Genomic DNA, 21,202 nt, shown 5'->3' with positions numbered 1-21,202 from the left:
GCGATGATCTCGACACTCTTCTTTCGGCCGCAGGGAAAAAATTAAACGATAGGATGGACACGGATGATTGGTGCAAATCTGAACAGAAGGCGGCAGATATTATAACGCACATCATCTCGTTTTCCGAAGCACAAGCTTTCTTCCTCTTACACACACTGTAAAAAAATAATAATATACGTGTCAAAAAAAATATACGTGTCAAATAAAATATGAGACAAAAAAATATACGTCAAAAAAATGTACATGTCCAAAAAAAAATTGCCATGGAAAAAATTTTTATCGTCAAAAAAAATTTGTCTCGTCAAAAAAAAAAAGTTGACGTGGACATCGTCAGAAAAAAAAGTTGCCTTATCGTAAAAATTTTTTATCGTCAAAAAAATGTCTCTTCAAAAAAAGTTGACGTGGAAAAATTATTACCGTCAGAAAAAAAGTTGCCTTATCATAAAAATTTTTTATCGTAAAAAAAAATTTGTCTCGTCAAAAAAAGTTGACGTGGAAAAATTATTACCGTCAGAAAAAAAGTTGCCTTATCGTAAAAATTTTTTATCGTCAAAAAAAATTTGTCTCGTCAAAAAAAAAAGTTGACGTGGAAAAATTATTACCGTCAGAAAAAAAAAGTTGTCAAAAAAAATGTACAAGTAAAAAAAAACTTGATATATAAATAACACACATCGTGAAAAAAAATCTACGAGATCAAAAAAAATAAATTCTTCGGTATATATAAATAACACACATTGTGAAAAATTAAAATTCTGTAACACACACACACCCTGAAATTTCTCTTCGATATGACCACTGAAAAAATGAGTGATCTCCAAGCATTAAAACAAATGCTAAATTTGTCAGTCGAGTATGTAAAAATTCAGGAATTGGAAGTCGACAAACCTTACACGATAACTTCCGGTTCAATTGTTTCTACCCAGTACGGTCCCAAGGTGCGTCTGTTGCTCAACGCACAATACAGTCTATTTTTACCAGATCGATACGCTAACATGTTATCCAACGAGAAGCTATCTATTTTAATTGAGAACAAAACTCGAATCGTGTACAAGGGAACAAAGGAACTTCTTGGTAAGAAAACAAAGCACGTAATAGAATTTGTTTAATCACAGACACCCCAACCCCCGGAATATATATATATAAATAACATACCATGAAAAATATGACAACTTGTCTAACTCAACTTCCTCCCGAAGTGTTGCACAAAATATTTACGTTCACGTTCGACGGGGATGTAACTAAACTCATAGACTTGTGTAAAGTAACGCCAGAATTTCGTTCACCGTGCAATATGATTTTAATGGATCACCTCCGAGAAATAAGCGGAATGAAAAAAATGTTCCGATCCCCAGAGACTCTCTTTCGAGCCGCAAACAAAAAAATTGACGATAGGTTAGACGAGCTGCACGAGTGGAGGCAGGGGGAGAAGAAAATTTACCGAAGACTTGTAGGCGTCGAACATTGAAACTGTCGATCTTGTAAACCACATGATAGCATTAGGCGAAGCAAAAACTTTTTTTCTTTCCCAGAATACATATATATAAATAACACATCGCCACCTATTCTGAGTGAGACGATATAAATAACACACATCGTAAACCTAACGGAAAGTTGTTCTCTTTCCCAGATAACATATAGCATCAAAAAAAAATGAAGCCCAAGGGTGTCGTGTACCAGATACCATATTCGAATCTGAAAAATCTAGGTGCCCTCGATGGGTTACTCACCAAGAAACAACGCGAGAAGAAACGTTCTTGCTTGACGAAAGGACACGGAATGAAATTGCTGCTCAGCACACCTCAATTGAGACGCTTGCAGCGTTCGCGGAAACAGCAAAAGATCGGAGGTTTCATATTCAGCATCCCGGCCATCCTGGCAGCATTGGGGGCCGTTGGAAGTTTGGCCGGGGGTAGCGCCGCCATCGCGAAAACCGTCATCGACTCGAAGAAGAACAAGGCCGAGTTGGAAGAACAGAAACGTCACAATCTGGCCATGGAGAAGAAAGGGGGGAAGGGCGTGATGAAAAAGTTTAAAAAAAGAAACAGCAGCACTCACCAACCGAGACATTGAATCTCTGATCGAACCGTTACAAATCAAAAACTTCAGAGGCGTTTTCATGTCCGACTCGTTACCTTCAACCGTTAAGAATAGAGAATGCGGAGTAGTCAACTTGGACAGTCAAGAAAATCCAGGCACGCATTGGATATGTTACCACAAAACGACAATAACAAAGCATTCGTTTTCGATTCTTTCGGAGGTGTTCCACCTACAAATTTAGTTCATTATCTGAAAACAAACAAAACCTCTATATACTACAACGACGAACGCATTCAAGATTTCGGAGACGTGAACTGCGGTCATCTCTGCCTCTCCATGCTCGCGTTTCTCTCTAAAATAAATAAGCCACAGGTGGAAGATTTCCAGAAAGCATTGTGGAACCTGAAACAGCATCACGATGGGCGTGTTCCATCTCACGAGCGAATCTTCGATCTTGAAACTCACGCTGCACGACGACATCGTCTATCCTAAATCCGTAGCTCTGCGTGCATTCTACAGCATGTACCTCATACCTAACGTCACGCAGCACAACAACAAAATTAGCGTCGGAAGCGAACACATCGTCGTCACGCCAGGCCAATACAATCTTTCTACTTTGCAAGCTCAATTACCCAAAGGCACGTACCTTTCTCAAAATTCGGTCACGCACAGAGTGGAAATCGTGTCGGCGACGGAGACCGTGGACCTGGGCACCATGGGAGAACTTTTAGGTTTCGAGAACGACACAAAACTCGAAGCTGGCATCAAGCACACGGCAGCAAACATTCCTAAATTCTTAGCCATCGAGACTCTGAACGTACACTGCAACGTGGCGGAAGGCATGATCACGAAATCCTCGGACGGGGGGTTGCAGGGAAGTCACAAGCAGACGGGAATCATAGTCACGTTCAAACCCAGTTCCGAATTCATGGAACCGATCATCTAAACACCCTCTTCGCCGATCTATTTTCCAGTATGTCGCAACCGCATAGACGACATAGAGTTGGTGGTGACGAACGAGAAAGGAGAGGTGGTGGATTTCGCAGGTGCCACGACCACTGCCATCGTGGAGATCAACGTATAATAAATAACACACATAGTGAAAAAATAATGGAGCAAATCGAAAGTTACGAATTGCAATCTTTCCCTCCGAACCGTCGCACGTTCGCCAATTTGAACGAAGCGAACCGGGAGATCGAATACGACGTGGACGTAGGCGACGGGTTCGTTCATCCTCACAGAGCGGACCTCTACCTTCAATTCGACGTGGTGAAGAAGGAAAGCGGAGAAGCCTTTCCGCCCAATGCCAATTTGAAACTCGTGGACAACTTCGTGCCTCACCTGTTCTCGCAGGTGGAGGTGAGGAAACACAACACCGTCATCGACAGAATAGATTATCCAGGCATCACGTCGATGGCAGTGGGAACATTGAAATTATCCAAAACGGACGCGGCGTACTATCAAGCGGGAGGATTCGAAGCGGGGACCAAAATATCGACGAGAAGTCACTCTTTCCCATGCGTCTGCTGCCCAGTTTCTTCTCGGACTACAAGGAGATCATGTGGAAGGGAGGATTGCGCGTCACCTTTCGAAGAGCGGCCAACGACAACGACGCACTGATGCGATACACCAACTTGAACGCAGACGGCACGCCGATAGCCAACACTTTACCCGAAGCGGCGAAATGCGTCATCCGGAGCATGGAGTTGAGAATGCCGATCGTGGAATACGAAACCAACTACGCCCTCAAGTACAAAGCGGAGATCTTGAAAAGTCCGCAGGTGCCCATTCACTTTCACGGTTACCAGTGCGTGCAGAAGTTAGCGTCGGGAAGTCACATGGAATTCGACGTGACGACGCAGTTCAACAACATACAGTTCGACATGCCAGGTTTCGTCATTGTACTTTTTCAGACCGGACGCGATAACAATCAGGAAAAAGATTCCAGCAAATTCGACGACTGCAAGATCAAGAACGTTTATCTCAAGAATGGACGCAACGAAGTGTTCCCGCGCGAGAATTACAACCTCGACATGACCAAAGACGATTACCTCAAACTTTACGAAGCTTACACGGCTTACAAACGCGTGACCGAGGGAAACGTGGACATGTACTACGCGCCCAGCGAATTCAAAGCACGCAGGCCCATGACCGTCATCAACACATCTAAGAGAAAGCAGGTCGTGGTCAATGATCGCACCAACATCAAGGTCGTCTGCGAGTTCAACAGTCCGTTGCCCGAGGATACTCTATGCAGCGTCATCCTGGTCGCAGAGAAGTCCTTCGTCCACGACGTGAAGAACGAGAGGGTCACGGAGCAGTTTTAAAAAATAATTCGTAAAAAAAATAATTGCCACATACTAAAAAAAAAATCAACAAGGTTATATAAAATATGTGAAAACTTTAAAATACTGAAATATTAAAACAAACGGAGTAAGTTAGTTCGGTGCGCTAATAAAAAAAAATGATAGGTTAAGTTATATCACTGAAGATCGTAAAAAAATCGTAAGAAAAAAAGGATAGGTTGAGTTATATCACGTAAGATCGTGGCATTCGTACCAAGTATGAGTGGGAAAAAAGGGAAATTTTACTAAAACATCGCTAAACGCTAAAACATCGACAAAAAATTGTCAAAATATGTCAAAAACTGATATTCAATTGATAAAAAAAGAGGCTAAAAAAGGGCTCGTACCAAGTATTATTTTGAAACAACTAATTCACACTACTCGTGTACTTCAATTTCCAGTGGGAGAATGGCGTGTCGGACATAGGGGTCGACCTAAGCACGGGTGTCTGGAAGGTCATAGAAGAAAGTATAAACGTCAAGTAAGCATTTTCTCACTTTACTCTTTCCTAACCCAATAATGTCTTTAGAGGCTAGATTTCAAACCATGATTGTTATATTTTGATCTAACTCTTATTCACATCAATCTATTAATAGTATAAACTTTTAAACCCAAATTTACGTTTATAATAGAACATGAAATTACCAGGTTATGATTTAGACTCTGCATTTTACACTCTACTTCTCGAGCTACACATTTCTTTGGCTCTGTCCGAAAGGTACAAAGTGCAGACTTGAAGTATCGTCTTGGCGGAAGTGACGTCACCTAGTGCAGTTCGAAAGCACCAAGAACAGAAGTACGCAAGTACACACCCTGCAGTACAGATGCTTGGTGACTATGTCACGTGGTTTCCGCACTCGTTGTTCATTTGTTTAAAATCACGGAGGTAGAAAGCCAGCAGCACAGGTAGATAGATATACGTTATGGGCCAGCAAGTTATTGGTTATAGTTCTTCTAATGTGTGGAATTGTATGTGTACGAGCATTTGAAAATGCTATGTGATTTCTATGGTGAAAAACAATGTTTAAATGGCGAGGAAAACAACGTGTCCTTAGTTTTATCTACTGATCGTATTTGGCGCTGCAGTCGAAGTGCAATTCCAAGGACTTTCACTTCTAGTTCACGACATGAAGACCGCACTCCAAGACCATACTCGGAGGATGCTCGCTTCAAGCACGGTCTTGGCTCGGCACGGCACGACACTACACCGGACAAGCCAACAGTTGCAATCTAATCCGTGGTTGCAATGAAGAGTTCATCAGAAGAGTAGTTTGCAGAGGATAAGAGCAAAAGCAAGTCGAAAACAGAAACATGGATACTGGATGGAGAGTGCACAGTATTTGTGAACAGAAAAGAATGTGGTGAACTCGGATCGGGAGCGTCATGCAGGAATGAGAACTCTCTCATGGTAACTATAAAAACTTCCTGTTTCTAATTTTCTCACACAACACACGAATGTGCATAGTACACAAAACAGTCTAGTTGGAACTGGCCGTTCGGGACGAAAGCCCAAGAATGGTTTTAATTCTCGGGCAGGCTTTCCGATTTTTCCGCTCATATGCGTGCTGAAGCGAAGTGTACTGAATATTTGATGCAATCAGGAAAGCCAATATGCGAGTTGGATTTTTTTAAAAAATAAATTTACCTACTCAGAAACCATAGTTTTGGGACATCTTCTTTCAGCGAAAGGGATGAAGTCCTCATAAAAAAATAATCGAGAATTTTCCAGCGTCTAATAAGAGAAACATGTTGAAGGTTTCTTAGCTCTATGTCCATACATCCGAAAATATGTTCCAGGATTCTCCGTTTTAGCAGACAATATATGTAAACTTTTGACAAAGTATGTTCCGTTCACGTGGACTGAACAGCACTAGAAAGAGTTCGATGAAGTCAAGAAAAAAATCTCTAGTTTTAAAACGGTAGTCCCAAAATAAGAGGACCAGTCTCATCACGGAGGGACATGCAGTCAGCAATTTGTAGGATTGCTAAAGGAAGGAGTAAGTCCACGCCACTCTGTTGTCTTCAAGAGCCGCTGCCGCTGGTTAAAGGACACGGAGCAAAGAATTTTTAAAAAATTAGAATTTCTAGCAGTAGTGTATGGAAAAGAAGCTTCGAAATACAATTTGCTTAATAAGCATTTTGCGTGTTTAACCATTAAGTATTCCATATCATATTTAATGCAAGCACATGACCGTTCAAGCGCTCGTCTTGAACTTCAACCATTTTCCTACGATATGAAACACTTAAGAATTACAGACTAATTACACGAAATATGAAACAAAACTCTTCTTAAAAACATCTAATGATGTTGGTCTAACTGAACCAGGGTGTCTACTAAAATAACAAATCCAAAATTGTTGACTTTTTCTTGGCCTTCCTTTCCTTTTCCCCCTTTCTCTTAACATTTATTAGATAGGTATAGTGGGAAACTAAGAAAATATATATATTTTTTGAATGAAAAACCCTTACCACAAGGCCGGCTAAGAAAACTGAAGCTGTACTTTAACAAGAGATTTAGACTTGCTGTAATTACACAAGTATGCATTTTGAAACTTTTTATCTGCTTCACTGCAAGTAAGAACTGATTTACATAAACTTATGTGTGCTGAATTCAGATCTGCTTTCAGTTTTCTTCTATCACGTCATTTTCTTTTGTAATATCGTTTTAAAATTAATGTACATTAATCAAGTTTGGAGTATTTTCAATGAAACTGAAGTATTACAACAAGTCATAGGAATTAATATTTTATACAAGTTTTGTCACTGATGTCAGTGCACCATCATAAAGAGAAGTCCATAGAGTGTGAGTGAACCCTAACAGATCAAACAGAAGATATTTTGTGCCATTTCACTGAGCTTCTACTGTAATTGACAAAAGTATCTCTCTTGAGGCACCAGCAGTAATCAGCCATCATGGCCTCATTCCACCGCCCTTGATATCTTGTTTCCATGGTTCTGATATCTTTGTGGAATCTTATACCTTGCTCATCACTCTTTGCACCAAGATTCTCAGGGAAGTAATCAATATGGCTATTCAAGAAATGCAACTTAACACTCATTCTGCACCCTAACAATTTCAAGTTTTGTAGCATTTCGTCAACAATCTGTTCGTAGTTTTCTGATTTCTTGTTGCCCAGAAAGTTTTCACATACACTTTTGAATGACATCCATGCTGATTTTTCCACTTCATTCATGCAGTTAGGGAAATGTTGGTCTTTCATAAGAATGCGTATCTGTGGGCCATCAAATACACCTGCCTGAATTTTGGCTTCAGATTTATTTTGATACTTTGACCTCAGATATTGAATGACATTGCTTTCCTGGCTTAGACTTGTTACGAATTGCTTCATGAGGCCTAACTTAATATGGAGTGGAGGAAGGACAGCTTGATCTCTAGGAATCAAAGATTCACACACAACATTTTTCTGTCCTGGTATAATAACAGTTCGTTTTGGCCAGTGTCTTCCTGTCCAGTGTTCATTTCGTGCTCTGCTATCCCAGAAACACATAAAGCAGGGATACTTAGTAAAACCAGTTTGTTGACCAAGAACAATTGTTAAGAGTTTTAAATCAGAGCAAACAATCCAGTTATGCTCGTTGTACTTTATCTTTTCCAACATGAACCTCAGGTTTATGTACGTTTCCTTCAAAACTTCTGAATATGCTAGAGGTATTGAGGGCAGCAAGTTGCCGTTATGAAGCAGTACTGCGTTCATGCTCCTCACCGAACTGTCAACAAATAACCTCCAATCAGCAGCATTATACTCGACTCCAGGGGCTTCAATCAAACCTACCACGTTATTGCAGTACACCAGTTTATCCACCTTTGAAAAAAAAACGTACAAGTTCATTTTCTCTATGTCTGTACCAAGCAAACATAGTTCCCGGAGCAAGTAAATTCTTTTCTTTGAGTCGCGATCCAAGAAGTTCAGCACTAATTTTGGGTAAATACAGGTCTCTAACTCAATCGTTTAACTCACCTTGTGTGAACAGACGAGGAGAAGAAGGTCCACTTGTTTGAAATGAAGGACCGTGTTCGTGTTCAGAGGTCTCTTCTGATTCACCACTGTTATCCTCCAGCTGCGTAGGTGCAGTGATTGGCAGTTCATCACTGTGTGGAAGGGGGGGGGGGGGGGATGGCAGATTAAGATTGGGATATTTCACGGATTTCTTGTTCTTCTTGTTTATGCCTTGCACGTTACATAAACAGAAGTAACAATCACTTGTGTGATCTAGGGGTTCCAACCACACTATTGGACAACCAAACTGCAAACCAAAGCACGTTTTCCTTTCACCCACTGATTCATGTTCACTGATCACGTACTACATATGTAATGAGGTGCCCAGGTTCACCTAGACGAACACCAAAATATGCCAAGTAGGTCTTTTTGTAGAAAGAAGTAATATTTCTCCACTGTGTTGGCAACATATAACTTCCACAAGTGTAACAGAAACTATCGGGATGATTTCTACACGCCCGGTGAGACATTTTTCAGCACCACTTCACACTACAATCTCAAAACTAGGTTTCCTCGATAAGCTCACACACAAACACATATAGACCACCTGAAAGCAGTTTCTCAAATGAATCTAACAAACGCCAATGAAGAAATGAGTATTTTCTTCGCGTGCATTTTGAAACAATAGGTAGACATTGTTGTATCAGCAATACTCGGGCATTGTTGGAAGCCAATATCAGGGCATTATTGAAAGTCAATATCAGGCCATTGTTGGATGCCAAGTTTCTTAAAACAAAATTGAAATTAACTGCAAATTACTTAAGTAGATATATCCTAACTAATTGTCTTATACTAGCAAAAAGGCTGCTTCGTTAGAAATTGAAAAAGCGTAAAAAAAAATTCCTGACGTGATGAGAAGGAACGAAATGTCATTTCTGTCATCACTGATGGTAAGCTTTCTGAAAATGTAATTACTTTCGCTGAAGCAAATTGGTTGCATACTTGTGTTATTAATGCATGTAACAATTAATGCTTCAGACTTAATCCTGGATGGAGAATGGCCATATTACTTTAATATTTTTACAAAACCTCATGAATACAAAATGTAATTCTTAAGAAGCAAAGTGAAAAATCTTAACCACAACCCAATACAATTTTAGATTTTCAAATATTCAATGTAATCAAATCCCAGTATAGGTGACAATGTAAATTCAGTATACTGTAAAAAAAAAAAAAAAATTGTGACCATAAGCAGAAGTTTTTGACTTTTTTGACATTCTTTACTGGTAGACATCCTGCACACCTTGGGCAAAACTGTTGTATACATTTTATTGTATAAAATTTATAAGTATGTTTAAACAATTACTTTCTTTTCACATGACATATCTCCGAAGTCTAAAGTGCAAATTGCAAAATTGCACTATTGTTTACAAATACCATCTATTTTTTACCATTTACGGTACTGAATTTGCACAGGTTGCCCTGAGGACTGGGACTTCGAGCCTTGGGGGACCCACTATGTTTCATTGCGCTCACTCTTTCATCCATATAATCGGGATTAGGTTGTAGAGAACCGACGTTAAGCTAAAATATAAACAGAAAAACTTCATTTTCTCGAACAGGACTGAGGTACTGGACATGGGTTACACCAAGCTGGCAGATCCGGTAAATAAGATCGTCAACCACGTCACAGAGTCGAAAGTCGACATCGCTCTCTTCCTGGTGTCGGAGAGCTACGGCCTCTGGATGGTACTCGCGACTTACCCCGTGACCAAGACTACGTAAGTATTTCTCTATTTTTGTGTTAGTATTTTTGTGTTATTGCTATCACCCTCGAAAACTATACTTTAATGAGCACAATACATATACTATTAAAAGATCCACTCGTCTCCTTGGTTTTCTGTACAGGTTCACTATCTTCTTCTGTTTCTCTCTATCTTTCTTTCTTTTCCTATTATTCTCTATGGCTTTCTTTGTTTATTTCTTTCTTCCTATTCTCCAAATTTTCTTTCATCTTCCCCACTTTCTCGATATTTCTTGTTCTCTCCCTTTTTTTTATACTTCTTTCTTTATCCTGCTTCCACTCTCTTTTCATGTCTTCCTTTCTTCCCCTAGTATTCTCTATTTCTTTCTGTCTTTGTTTATTTCTCTCTTCCCATGCTCCTCTATCTTTCAACTTCTTTTCCCCTCTCTATTTATCTCCCCCGTTTCTATTTCTTATTTTCACTTCTATTTATCTGTATCCTATTTCCGCACTCTGCTTCTTCTTCTCTACCTCTCTCCTCCTATTTATGTCTTGTTCTTTCCTCTGTCTATCCATCTAATTCTTCTTCTTTCTGTATCTTTATCCCTTTCTCCTATTCTTGTGCCATTCTTGCTCTACTATTCTGAAGATATCTCATGTAGTCTCTTTGAGTGGACAGGAGGGCAGATCAAGACTTCTTCTCTCTGGCCTAGAGCTCACCTCCTCGCCCTTGTTTTGTATGAGGTAATCATTGTTTATTGAGTGAATCCTTGTTGCAGCTACAAGATCTTCATCAAGAGGCCGGACTTCTCGTACTCTTACGAGGCGTACTTCAGTGGGCTCGGCAACAACCTGTGGGCCGCCATCATCGCCACCTTCATCATCATGCCCATCTGCTCCTTCCTCATCCACAACGGCTGCCACAAGGTCGGCATCGAGAAAGAGGCGATGGACATCAGCGAGTCCTACCTGCTCATGATCGGGAAGGTGTGTAACCAGGGTGAGTGGCTCTCGTAAATACTCTTTGGGATTGCACTGTTAAACTGATTTATGGTCACCACTGTGTTATTTACGTGAAAAGCAGAACATCATCCTCATATCCTCTACGCCCGACCCTGTGGCCGAGTGGTTAGCACATCGCGCTGCGACGCTAAGGGTCCCGGGTTCGAATCCCGGTCGGGCTTGGTTGTTTGTGAATGTCCATTCATCAATTTCATCATTTCATCACTCATCCCCATCTTCGCAAATTAGCCAAGAGGCACAAAACGCGAAATAAAATAAACTAAATCAATCAATCAATCAATCAATCAATCATATCCTCTACGCTCCGTGAAGATTTGTTTTCAGGTTAAAACCACTCCGAACCGTCTTCTGAGGTTCTTTTAGAGGTTGTGATATCTCATGATTGAAAAGTGTATTGATTGAAACGCATCTTCTGTAGAGGAATGCAAGGATGTATTTTTCTTGAAGGTGACCAAATAACTTCTCATCCACGTAGTACACCCCGGATTGCACAGACTAACGAGGCTCTGTCGTATGGAATCACAGCCAGCGTAATCCTTTGTGTGACTTATGTGCTGTCCGTATATGTTCGTGATAATCCCTTATTAGCAGGGCTTGTTTTTCTTGTTATTAGCGATAAACGCGAAATGTAACGGAGAGATGCAGCAAGTAGTATATGCAGGATTTATCACAAATGTGACTGATTTACGGCTGTAATTTTGTCGCGAATTTGGACCGGTTCTGCGATCATTTTACGATAAAAACGAAAAAATTGCATTTTTTTTCACAAATTTCCAATAAATTTCCAGCACTTATAGTGTTAAATTGCTTTCCAAGGTAGGGGTGAATGCTTTTGATAGACTTATTAAACCAATGTTCAGTAAATTACCAGAGTTTTCAAATATTGGTGAACAATGTGATTTCCTTTTAGGTTATGTAGAATTATGCAAATTAGCGAAGTGTGTATTCAATGATAAATCTGAGCTCAATGTAACTGACATACTGGAAGCATTAAAAGCAACAGATGATGCGTTTAAATAATTTGTTGATAAATGTATGAAGTAATTGTGGGTACCTCTTTCAAACGCAGATAGTGAACTGTTTTTTTCACAGTACAATCTTGTAGTGTCAGATATGAGAAGAAGTATGAAGGAGCGAAATGTTGTCATTTGTTGTATGTTGATGTTTCATGAATGAAGATAAATGAGAGACAGATTGTTTTGTACACTCCATTTTTTCTAAAATATAAATATAACTGACTAAGGCTGATTTTCAGAAGGTGAAATTTATTATTTACTCTTTTTAAGCTTATTTTCCCATAAATGTTGTAAATATTATGCCTTGTACAAAATCATTCATTGATTTAGTAACATTATGTATACACAGTAAGTGCATGGCATTAAAAATTACCACGAAATTTTCACGAAATTACTGCCATATTTTTATCTATAAACACGATATTTTATATATTTTTGACGAAATTTTTGAAAAATTAACACCAAAAAAAACCCGGCCCTGCTTATTAGCGAAAGATGGCAGAAAAACGAAGTAAAATAAACTAGGGATGGCCAGAAAATCCGGATATCAAATTATCCGCTATCCGTTTCAGATGTAACGGATAATCCGGGATCCGAATTTCCGGATAGTACGGATATCCGGATAGCAGAGATTTGATGAAGGATTTGTAGAAAATATGTACAGTGAAATACGAATATGACGAACAAAAGAATATGCGGATATCCCTTAAAATGGAATAACAATAAAACTTACCGAATAATGCGCCGCAACCGAATTGCGCACACTTTAGATCCAGAATTGCGCACAAATCTCACTTACCTGTTTTGCGCACAGATTTTGATCCACTTTGATAGCTTTAAAGTCTGTGCGCAAAACTGTTTTCTTCTTTAGACAAGAAGAGAGAGAGAGAAATTAGAAATAAAATAGTAAATATCTTAAGGATTAAATAAAAAAAAAAATCATTTGACCAGTAAATGTAGGAAGTCAAGATACAATTTTCATCCCAATTTACATAATACAGTAAGTCACTATTGACACCATCAAGCTTTTCACGTTTCCTTGGTTAGGTTAGGTTAGATTAGGTTGTAATGATGCGATCATTACTGGATCCTTTTTTATGTTATAAATTGTGTATATGGATAAAAAAGGATCCAGTAATGATCCAAGTACAAATGTAACAAGGTACAAAACTGGACGATATATATACACAAACAGAGTCTGAAGAAGACCTTGCTAGAAGGTTGAAACGTTACGTTTACTTTGTTTTATAATAAAATAAATTTCTGTCTTCGTCAGCATATTGAGTTTTTCATATCATGGAAACGAGGTATTTCGAAGTATTCTCCTTTATGGTCAATACACTTTTGCATTCGTTCGAACCATTTGTGAAAGCAGTTTTTCCAATCTTCTTGAGACACCTCCATAATATGGTTTTTGAACGCATCAACGGCGTCTTCCGCCGACGAAAATCGTTGTCCACGCAATTTATTCTTGACATTCGGGAACAAGAAGAAGTCATTGGGTGCCAAATCAGGACTGTGCGGCGGATGACCCATCAATTCGATTTTTTGACTGTTCATAAAGTCGGTTGTTAGACGAGATGTGTGACAGCTGGCATTGTCTTGATGAAGAATGATCCGACGGCGTTTGTTTGTTTTCCGTATTTGACCGAAGACCTCCGGCAAACAAATTGTTGTGTACCATTCAGAGTTGACCGTTCTACGTTCCTCTAAAGGCACAGTTGCCACATGACCAGTTTTCCCGAAAAAAACAGGCGACCATTTGTTTCGATGTGCTTCGAGCGCGAACAACTTTTGTTGGATTGGGTTCATCTTGAAACACCCATACAGTCGACTGCTGTTTACGTTCCGGCTCATATGCATATATCCGTGATTCGTCACCTGCTACAATCTTATATACGAGTCATTCCATGCCAAATCAACACAGATATGTGCAATTTCCAACCTGACCATCTCCGATTTTCATGAAATTTTGGGAGTTGAAACTATGAATGGAACTTAGTAACTATGAAAATTTTTAGTTTCGTGCGTCTTGTAATTGTTAAATTATTCAAGGTCAAAGTTAGCATAAATTGCCCTTTTTGAGCCCGCGTAGCTACACTAAATCTGCTGTAACTCCGCTCCTATTTCGTCTAGGAAGCTCAAATAAAGCTTATTGTACAGGGATTTGAACAAGCTTTCCAGTGATATATAACAAGCCTATCTTTGGATAAAAATATAATTTTGTCACGTGACTTTTACTTTTGACCTTGAATATCTCAAAACATGTCATCACCAAAAATCGTGAAAAAAATATATTTTGTCCCTCATACCATAGTCTAAAACATATCAAAAAATCATTTTGGGACTGCAATGGGATCAGAAGATACAAAATAATATGTGTAACTATGTGACTGATAAAAGCCCCATTATATGAACTATGACGAGTCAAATGTCCCTTAACACCCCCTACAAAATGTAATGGAGTTATCCTAGGTATAATTGGTCATGAAAGAAATAAGTTAGACATAGGGAGATCCCTAGCCGTGTGTGTCAAGCGCAGGTCCGGCATATTGTTGACCGCCATATTGAATTGAACGCAAAAATTTCAAAGGAAAGGGGGTGATGTGCCATATCAAATCAGGCTAGAATTTCACGAGAAATGAAGTGACGAAGATTTTTCCAACGTACCTTTAGCCAGCAAAAAGGTTATACGCATGTCTTTCACTTACGATATATGCACATCATAATGTTGTCAATGTTCCTGTGAGCTCACTCGTTGACGTCTCTCACACTCACATAGAACATTTGGCAATGTAGCAAGTGCAACAACATCGCAAGCAGCAACTATGCCTTCTCTCAGATGGTCAATATCACGGACTTTTAGTGCATGCACCATTCTCTTCAAATGTTTCTTAATGTAAAAGTCCTCCTAAGATGTTAGATCTGGGGAATGTGCAGGCCTTTTAATAGATCCCTGTCTACCCATCAATCTACCTAGAACTTTACCATGAAGAAATTGCCACAATGTCCACATAGTGTGGTCACACTCTGTCCTGTTTCAAAACTATGGAAAAGTGCCATATCCCGTAAGCAAGGATGAAAAACCTGTTCACTTAACAAATCCAAGAAGCCCTCACCATTTAAGGTTCCGTTGTTGAATATGGACCAACCATTCCAGTTCTCCATACACTATAGCACATCTTTAGCTTACCAGCAACAAACATTCGGCTGGGCAAATCACAGGTATTGCATATTCTTTTTATTAACTTCACCGTGAACATAAAAATTAGCCTCGTCACTAAAGAATTTTTCATTCCAAAGGAAGTCTCACGTAATTCTTTGAGATGCTTTTCCCAATATTCTTCACTATTCAACTATTTGGTGAATGTCGCTGATTAAAATCATATGCAATGGTGCGTATTTCTCTCCCAGGATGTCAGCGTGATCTCGATGAGTTCCTAACACGTTAGGAGCATTCCAATGCTTTGTTTTTAACACCTCGAAAGGAGAAAATGTTTACAAGCATGCAGTAATAACTTTTTGCTGGCTAAAGATACGTTGGAAAAACCTTCGTCACTTCATTTCTCGTGAAATTCTAGCCTGATTTGATATGGCACATCACCCCCTTTCCTTTGAAATTTTTGCGTTCAATTCAATATGGCGGTCAACAATATGCCGGATCTGTGCTTGACACACACGGCTAGGGATCTCCCTGTGCCTAACCTATTTCTTTCATGACCAATTATACCTAGGATAACGCCTTCAAATTTTGTAGGGAGTGTTAAGGGACATTTGACTCTTCATAGTTCATGTAATGGGGTTTTTATCAGTCACATAGTTACACATATCATTTTGTATCTTTTGATCCCATTGCAGTCCCAGAATGATTTTTTGGTATGTTTTAGAGTATGGCATGAGGGACCAAATATATTTTTTTCACGATTTTTGGTGATGACATGTTTTGAGATATTCAAGGTCAAAAGTAAAAGTCACGTGACAAAATTATATTTTTATCCAAAGGTAGGCTTGTTATATATTACTGGAAAGCTTGTTCAATTCCCTGTGCAATATGCTTTATTTGAGCTTCTTAGACGAAACAGGGGCGGAGTTACAGCAGATTTAGTGTAGCTAAGCGGGCTCAAGAAGGGCAATTTATGCTAACTTTGACCTTGAATAATTTAACAATTACAAGACGCACGAAACTAAAAATTTTCATAGTTACTAAGTTCCATTCATAGTTTCAACTCCTCAAATTTCATGAAAATCGGAGATGGTCAGGTTGTGGGCTGTGTTGATTTCGTATGGAATGACTCATACGTCTTTTGAAGCACCACGATTGTATTTATTGAGCATTTGTTTGCACCAATTGACGCGAGCGTCTTTTTGAGTTTTTGTCAAATTGTGTGGGATCCAACGAGAACATACCTTTCTCGCAGCTAAGTGATCATGTAATATTTTATATATGCTGGTGGAACTAATGCCTATGGTTGCCTCAATCTCACAGTATGTCACATGACGATCTTGCAGTATTAGGTTTTGCACAGCATCAATGTTTTCTTGAACAACAACTGATTTTGGACGACCTTCGCGAATCTCGTCGGTGAGCGAATGGCGGCCACGATTAAATTCGTTATACCAGCGTTTCACAGTGGCAAAGGATGGGGCTTCATCGCCAAATGTGGAAGTAAGTTGATCGATGCACTCTTGTCTTGATAATTCACGTCGAAAATCGTAAAAAAATCATCGCACGAAAATGTTCACGAGTTAATTCCATTTTATTGTTGTCGCGCAATCTCCAAGGCAACATAAACAACACAAATCAAGCTATTGACAAAACATTTGAAGTACGTTATGGTCAATAATGCCAGACGATTCCGTGCAAACGTCAAATCGCGCCTAACTTCAATCAGTGTTGCCAAGGCTTAAAATATAAATAGTGACCCTCGTATATATTATATATTCCTTCCAGGTTGCGCCGTGGTCCCTACTTCGATGCCTGCCCGCATCATGCTGTTCTTCTCGGTGCTGTTCGGGTTCATGATGTACCTGTCCTACACGTCCGTCCTCATGTCCAACATCACGGCCAGGAAGTGGAAGCTGCCTTTCGAAAGTCTAGCTGAAATGTTCGATGCGCAAAAGGGTAAAGACGACAAGTACCTCATACAGGTTGTCTTCGGAAGCACCCCGGACGACCTGGCAGATGTAAGCTCATCAAATCTATCTTTTTTGTTGTGAACAGGGATATGTATGTATGTGTGTGTGTATGTGTTTTGTACTCGTATGTCAGTCTGTGAAAATTTACATTTAAAAGTAACTGACTTGCAGTTACTCATTTTGAAGAGGAACCATCGTTACTTTGAGAGTAATTATTTTATCATTACCTTATTCTAGATAAGAAATATCTCATACAGCATATTACACCAATGCCTATCTAAAACCGGCATGAATTTTCATTTCCATTTAATCTCATGCATTTACTAAGTATATATGTGCCATTACATGTGAAAGTGGACAAACAAGATTAATTTTATTTTTATTGAAAGTATCACTTATGGAATGAAATGAAATGAAATGCAGAATTTAGATTTATTTAACAACAGTTTCAAGGCTTTTAAATAACATATTGTTTCAAACCTATTACTTTTCTACTCACTTGAAGTAAGATTTTATGTGTGGGGCTTCAATCTAATTTCGTTTCATTATGATATTGTAATATACCATAAGAAAACTAAATTAATTTTAATTTCATTCTAATTGTCTCATTTATTGTTTCTATATCTTAAACCCTCAAGTATCCAACTTCATTACTGAAATAAACCTTAGTTTGAAGAATCTATTTATGTTCATTTCATAGTCTCTGTATTGTTGCAGTAGTAATGCACCGGCGTTCGGGTCGATAAATCAATTGATTGGAAAAGATCGATCAAAGATCAATTGATGATGTAGTTGTGTGGGCAAGCAAGGGGTATTGTTCTTCGCGATGACGTCATAAAATGGGCGTGGCTTAATTGTGAGGATGATTCTGATTGGTGGACTGTTTTAAAATGGGCGGGGCTTAATTTTGTGAGGAGCGTTTTGATTGGTTGTTGGGGAGGAGGAAAAGTATTCGGGTTTTTCCCGTTTTGCCGACGTCTGAAAACAGATGGCGTTGATGATTCTGAAATTCTGGGAATGTGGGTTGGGGAGGAGGAAAAGTATCGACGATTATCCGGTGACGGTTGGTTTTCTCGGAATTTCCGGCGTCTGAAAACAGATGGCGTTGATGAGGCTTTTAAGGCGTGCGGTGAAGGTTAAGTGCCTGTTCTTGGAAAATGTGGTTTGTTGAGTGTTGGTTCGAGGAAATGTTGTGAGAATTAATGGATGTGGTTTGTGTAATGGGTCTGGAATGGTAATTGCTTTTGCAGTTTTGAGTCAAGTGTTTTAAGGTCTGTTTTTCAAGGAATTTTGTCGGGAGATTATTTCAGGGTCTGGTGAATGTTCGAGCAGATGGTGTTGAAGTGTTGAGTGTTCGAGTTCTAGGAATTGTGTGGGATGAGAGTAGGGTTTCGAGGAATGAGTAATGTTTGATGTCTGGTGTTAATTGGCTTGGTGTTGCGAGAAAGATTATCGTTAAGTGGTTCCAGGAATTGGTGAGCGATATGTGTGTGTGTGTGGACGGTTGAGAGTGATATGCATGGACCGGATGAGTGATGTGCGGAATGGTTGAATGCTGTGCTGGAAGGAGGGCTCTCTGCAAAGCATGTGGGATAGCACGTGATGGAGAAAGAGCATAAGGAGAAAAAAGTGGCGGAGAAGACGGATGTAGATAAAATTTACAGAGTAAAAAAAGTACGATTCTCGGAAGAGTTGAGTGTGTACAGTGTACCAGGACAGGAAGAAGATAGGAGAGGCACGTGGGTGTTGGATGCTCTGCGCGAGAGATTACGTATCGAATATGACTGTGTTGATCGTCGGGAGGAAGGTATATAAAATGGAACGAACCAGATATGCATCATAAGAGGTACAACTGTCCGCCGGATAACTGTCCACAGCTCAGCCAGCACAATCGCCTGTCAGGTTGCAGATACTATAGTGAGAAAAGTGATCAGTTTCAACGGATCAATCCTACCTGGTATATATATATATATATAGTGGGTTATCTTGAGGTAAGTAGAAGTGTAAAATGGGTATAGGGGGCTGGATATTGCAATTTGTCGGCAGTGTAATGGGGATGAAACCTGCTGCTCCAGATTTGTTGCCAGCGACGACGACATCACGAAGTAGTCGTCTACTGCCGTCTCCTCCACGGACACCACGGTCGTCGGTACAGCCTGAAATGTTTAAGGATGACAGCCCGTACGTGAGCGTTCCTAAGTATTTTACGGAACAGCAATTTCGTAGATCGTGGGAAGCAAAGAATGCTGCACAACACAAATATGAGAAGTTGAGACGCTGTGGAAAGAAAAGTAGTGGTGGTAGGGGTGAAACGTTGAGGAAAAGAAAACATGATGCTGATAAAAATATGCAGTATAATCCTTTGTACGGTTACATAGAGCGTTCGTTCTCCGAGGAAGGCAATGTGTTTTGCATACCCTGTAACAGTCTCCGATTCGAAAAGACTGCATGGTGTTAAATCGAAAATATTTGAGAGTAATAGTCCCAAAGTGTTGGTTTTTGATAGTCCGGTAAGGTACAGGGAATCTCTTTTAATAACATTTTACAATAGAGATCTAGTGAATGAGAATTTTATGGAACTTGAAAGTAATGGTTTTCCGATCAGCATGCAGTACATCAAGAGTCGTAGAACAGGATTATGTGAGACACATTACCTTTTCGAGAGAGCACCTGTATACGGTCATTTGCCGTACCATGTGTGGACCAATCGTGTAGCCGGTGAGATAGCATCTCACGGATATAATGCAGGACCTTTTACTGTAGTATCGGGAATTTCCTCAAAAGATTGCATCTGTATGGAGACAGAATCGGAACTAAATTCGGAACATGTAGATATATCCGATCTGCATGTTCCTCCACGTTGTCTGGTTACAAAATATATTATGATGACGGATGAGAGTTTAAATTGTGGGCGTGCCGCTGTCGAATTGACACGGTACGAAAATTTGGAACATTTACTGAATGAGGAGATTCCCCTGCTGTACCGAGTGGGGTGTCACAAAAAATACATGATAGTGGATTATAGTGATGTTGCAACTCTGATGCAGATATTTAGAAAACAATATCGGGAGTCTATGTTATCACTGGGTGAAATATTTCAGTGGTTTAACAGTAGTGTACCCCTACAGGAGTCGGTAAGCGATACATTAGGAGTAAAAGGTACTGCATTAGATTTAGAAGAGTTAGCCGACTATTGTTACAACCCGTTACGGCGTAACGATCTAAGATCAAAATATGCTTTTATTTCCAGTGTCCATAAAGTTGAAGAGCAGTTTTCAAGAGGTACAGGCCCACATCGTGAGTTCCCCGAAATAATAGAGGAGACTGACACGTCGGAAGCAGAAAACGATACAGCTTGAAAGGTGAGAAAATAAAAATCATTACCTGTGGCAGCAGAGGTTTATTTTGGAGATGTACATACAGCCTATGGTGGGGGGGTTGGCTGTTCCCGGTCCTCTGGTGGAGGTAATGGAGGCGTACGATGTCCGTCCTCCTCCTCCCGCTGCACCAAATCAATGAGGGGTGGATCTTCCTCCTCTTCCGGAGCAGGAGAAGGAGGACGAACGTAGCCTCTGAGGACCGCAGGAGGTATCAGTTGAAGCAGGTTATCGGCTCTACGAGCATTGCGTCGACCCATTCTGAAAAACAATATATAATAATTAAAGAAATATATTCGGTTCCATGTAGATATTGGCTATAAAAGAAAAAGTGGTATGTGACATATATAATCGGAAAATGGTGAACATGCATGTGAAACCAGGCCGCAACTGAGGACATTTTGAAACGTGAGGTCTGGGAGAAACAGGACCGTGACTGAGGGTCTTTATTTCAATTTTGTTCAAAAACGTTTTAAACTTGTTTAAAACATTTTAAACTTTTACGATTTTAAATTTTCGATTTTATTTTTCAGATTTAAATTTCCGTCTGTCCATAATTGAGCTA

The 21,202-nt window shown here is 39.7% G+C and overlaps 1 protein-coding gene across 1 annotated transcript in view; it reads left to right on the top strand.

The window, feature by feature from the left end:
- The window catches only part of LOC145996798 (glutamate receptor 2-like), a 79,358-nt gene that overhangs the window by 32,119 nt on the left and 26,037 nt on the right, over positions 1 to 21,202 (top strand). The window contains exons 4-7 of the mRNA XM_083133329.1: positions 4,784 to 4,863; positions 9,964 to 10,122; positions 10,865 to 11,085; positions 17,076 to 17,308. Coding sequence (XP_082989455.1) covers positions 4,784 to 4,863; positions 9,964 to 10,122; positions 10,865 to 11,085; positions 17,076 to 17,308 — 693 coding nt within the window. The remainder of the gene's footprint in view (positions 1 to 4,783; positions 4,864 to 9,963; positions 10,123 to 10,864; positions 11,086 to 17,075; positions 17,309 to 21,202) is intronic.

Source organism: Lepisma saccharinum, chromosome 13, assembly GCF_977018435.1.
Source record: "Lepisma saccharinum chromosome 13, izLepSacc3.1, whole genome shotgun sequence".
In the NCBI taxonomy this organism is placed as follows: domain Eukaryota; kingdom Metazoa; phylum Arthropoda; class Insecta; order Zygentoma; family Lepismatidae; genus Lepisma; species Lepisma saccharinum.
This window is presented reverse-complemented; position numbering and strand designations above follow the sequence as displayed.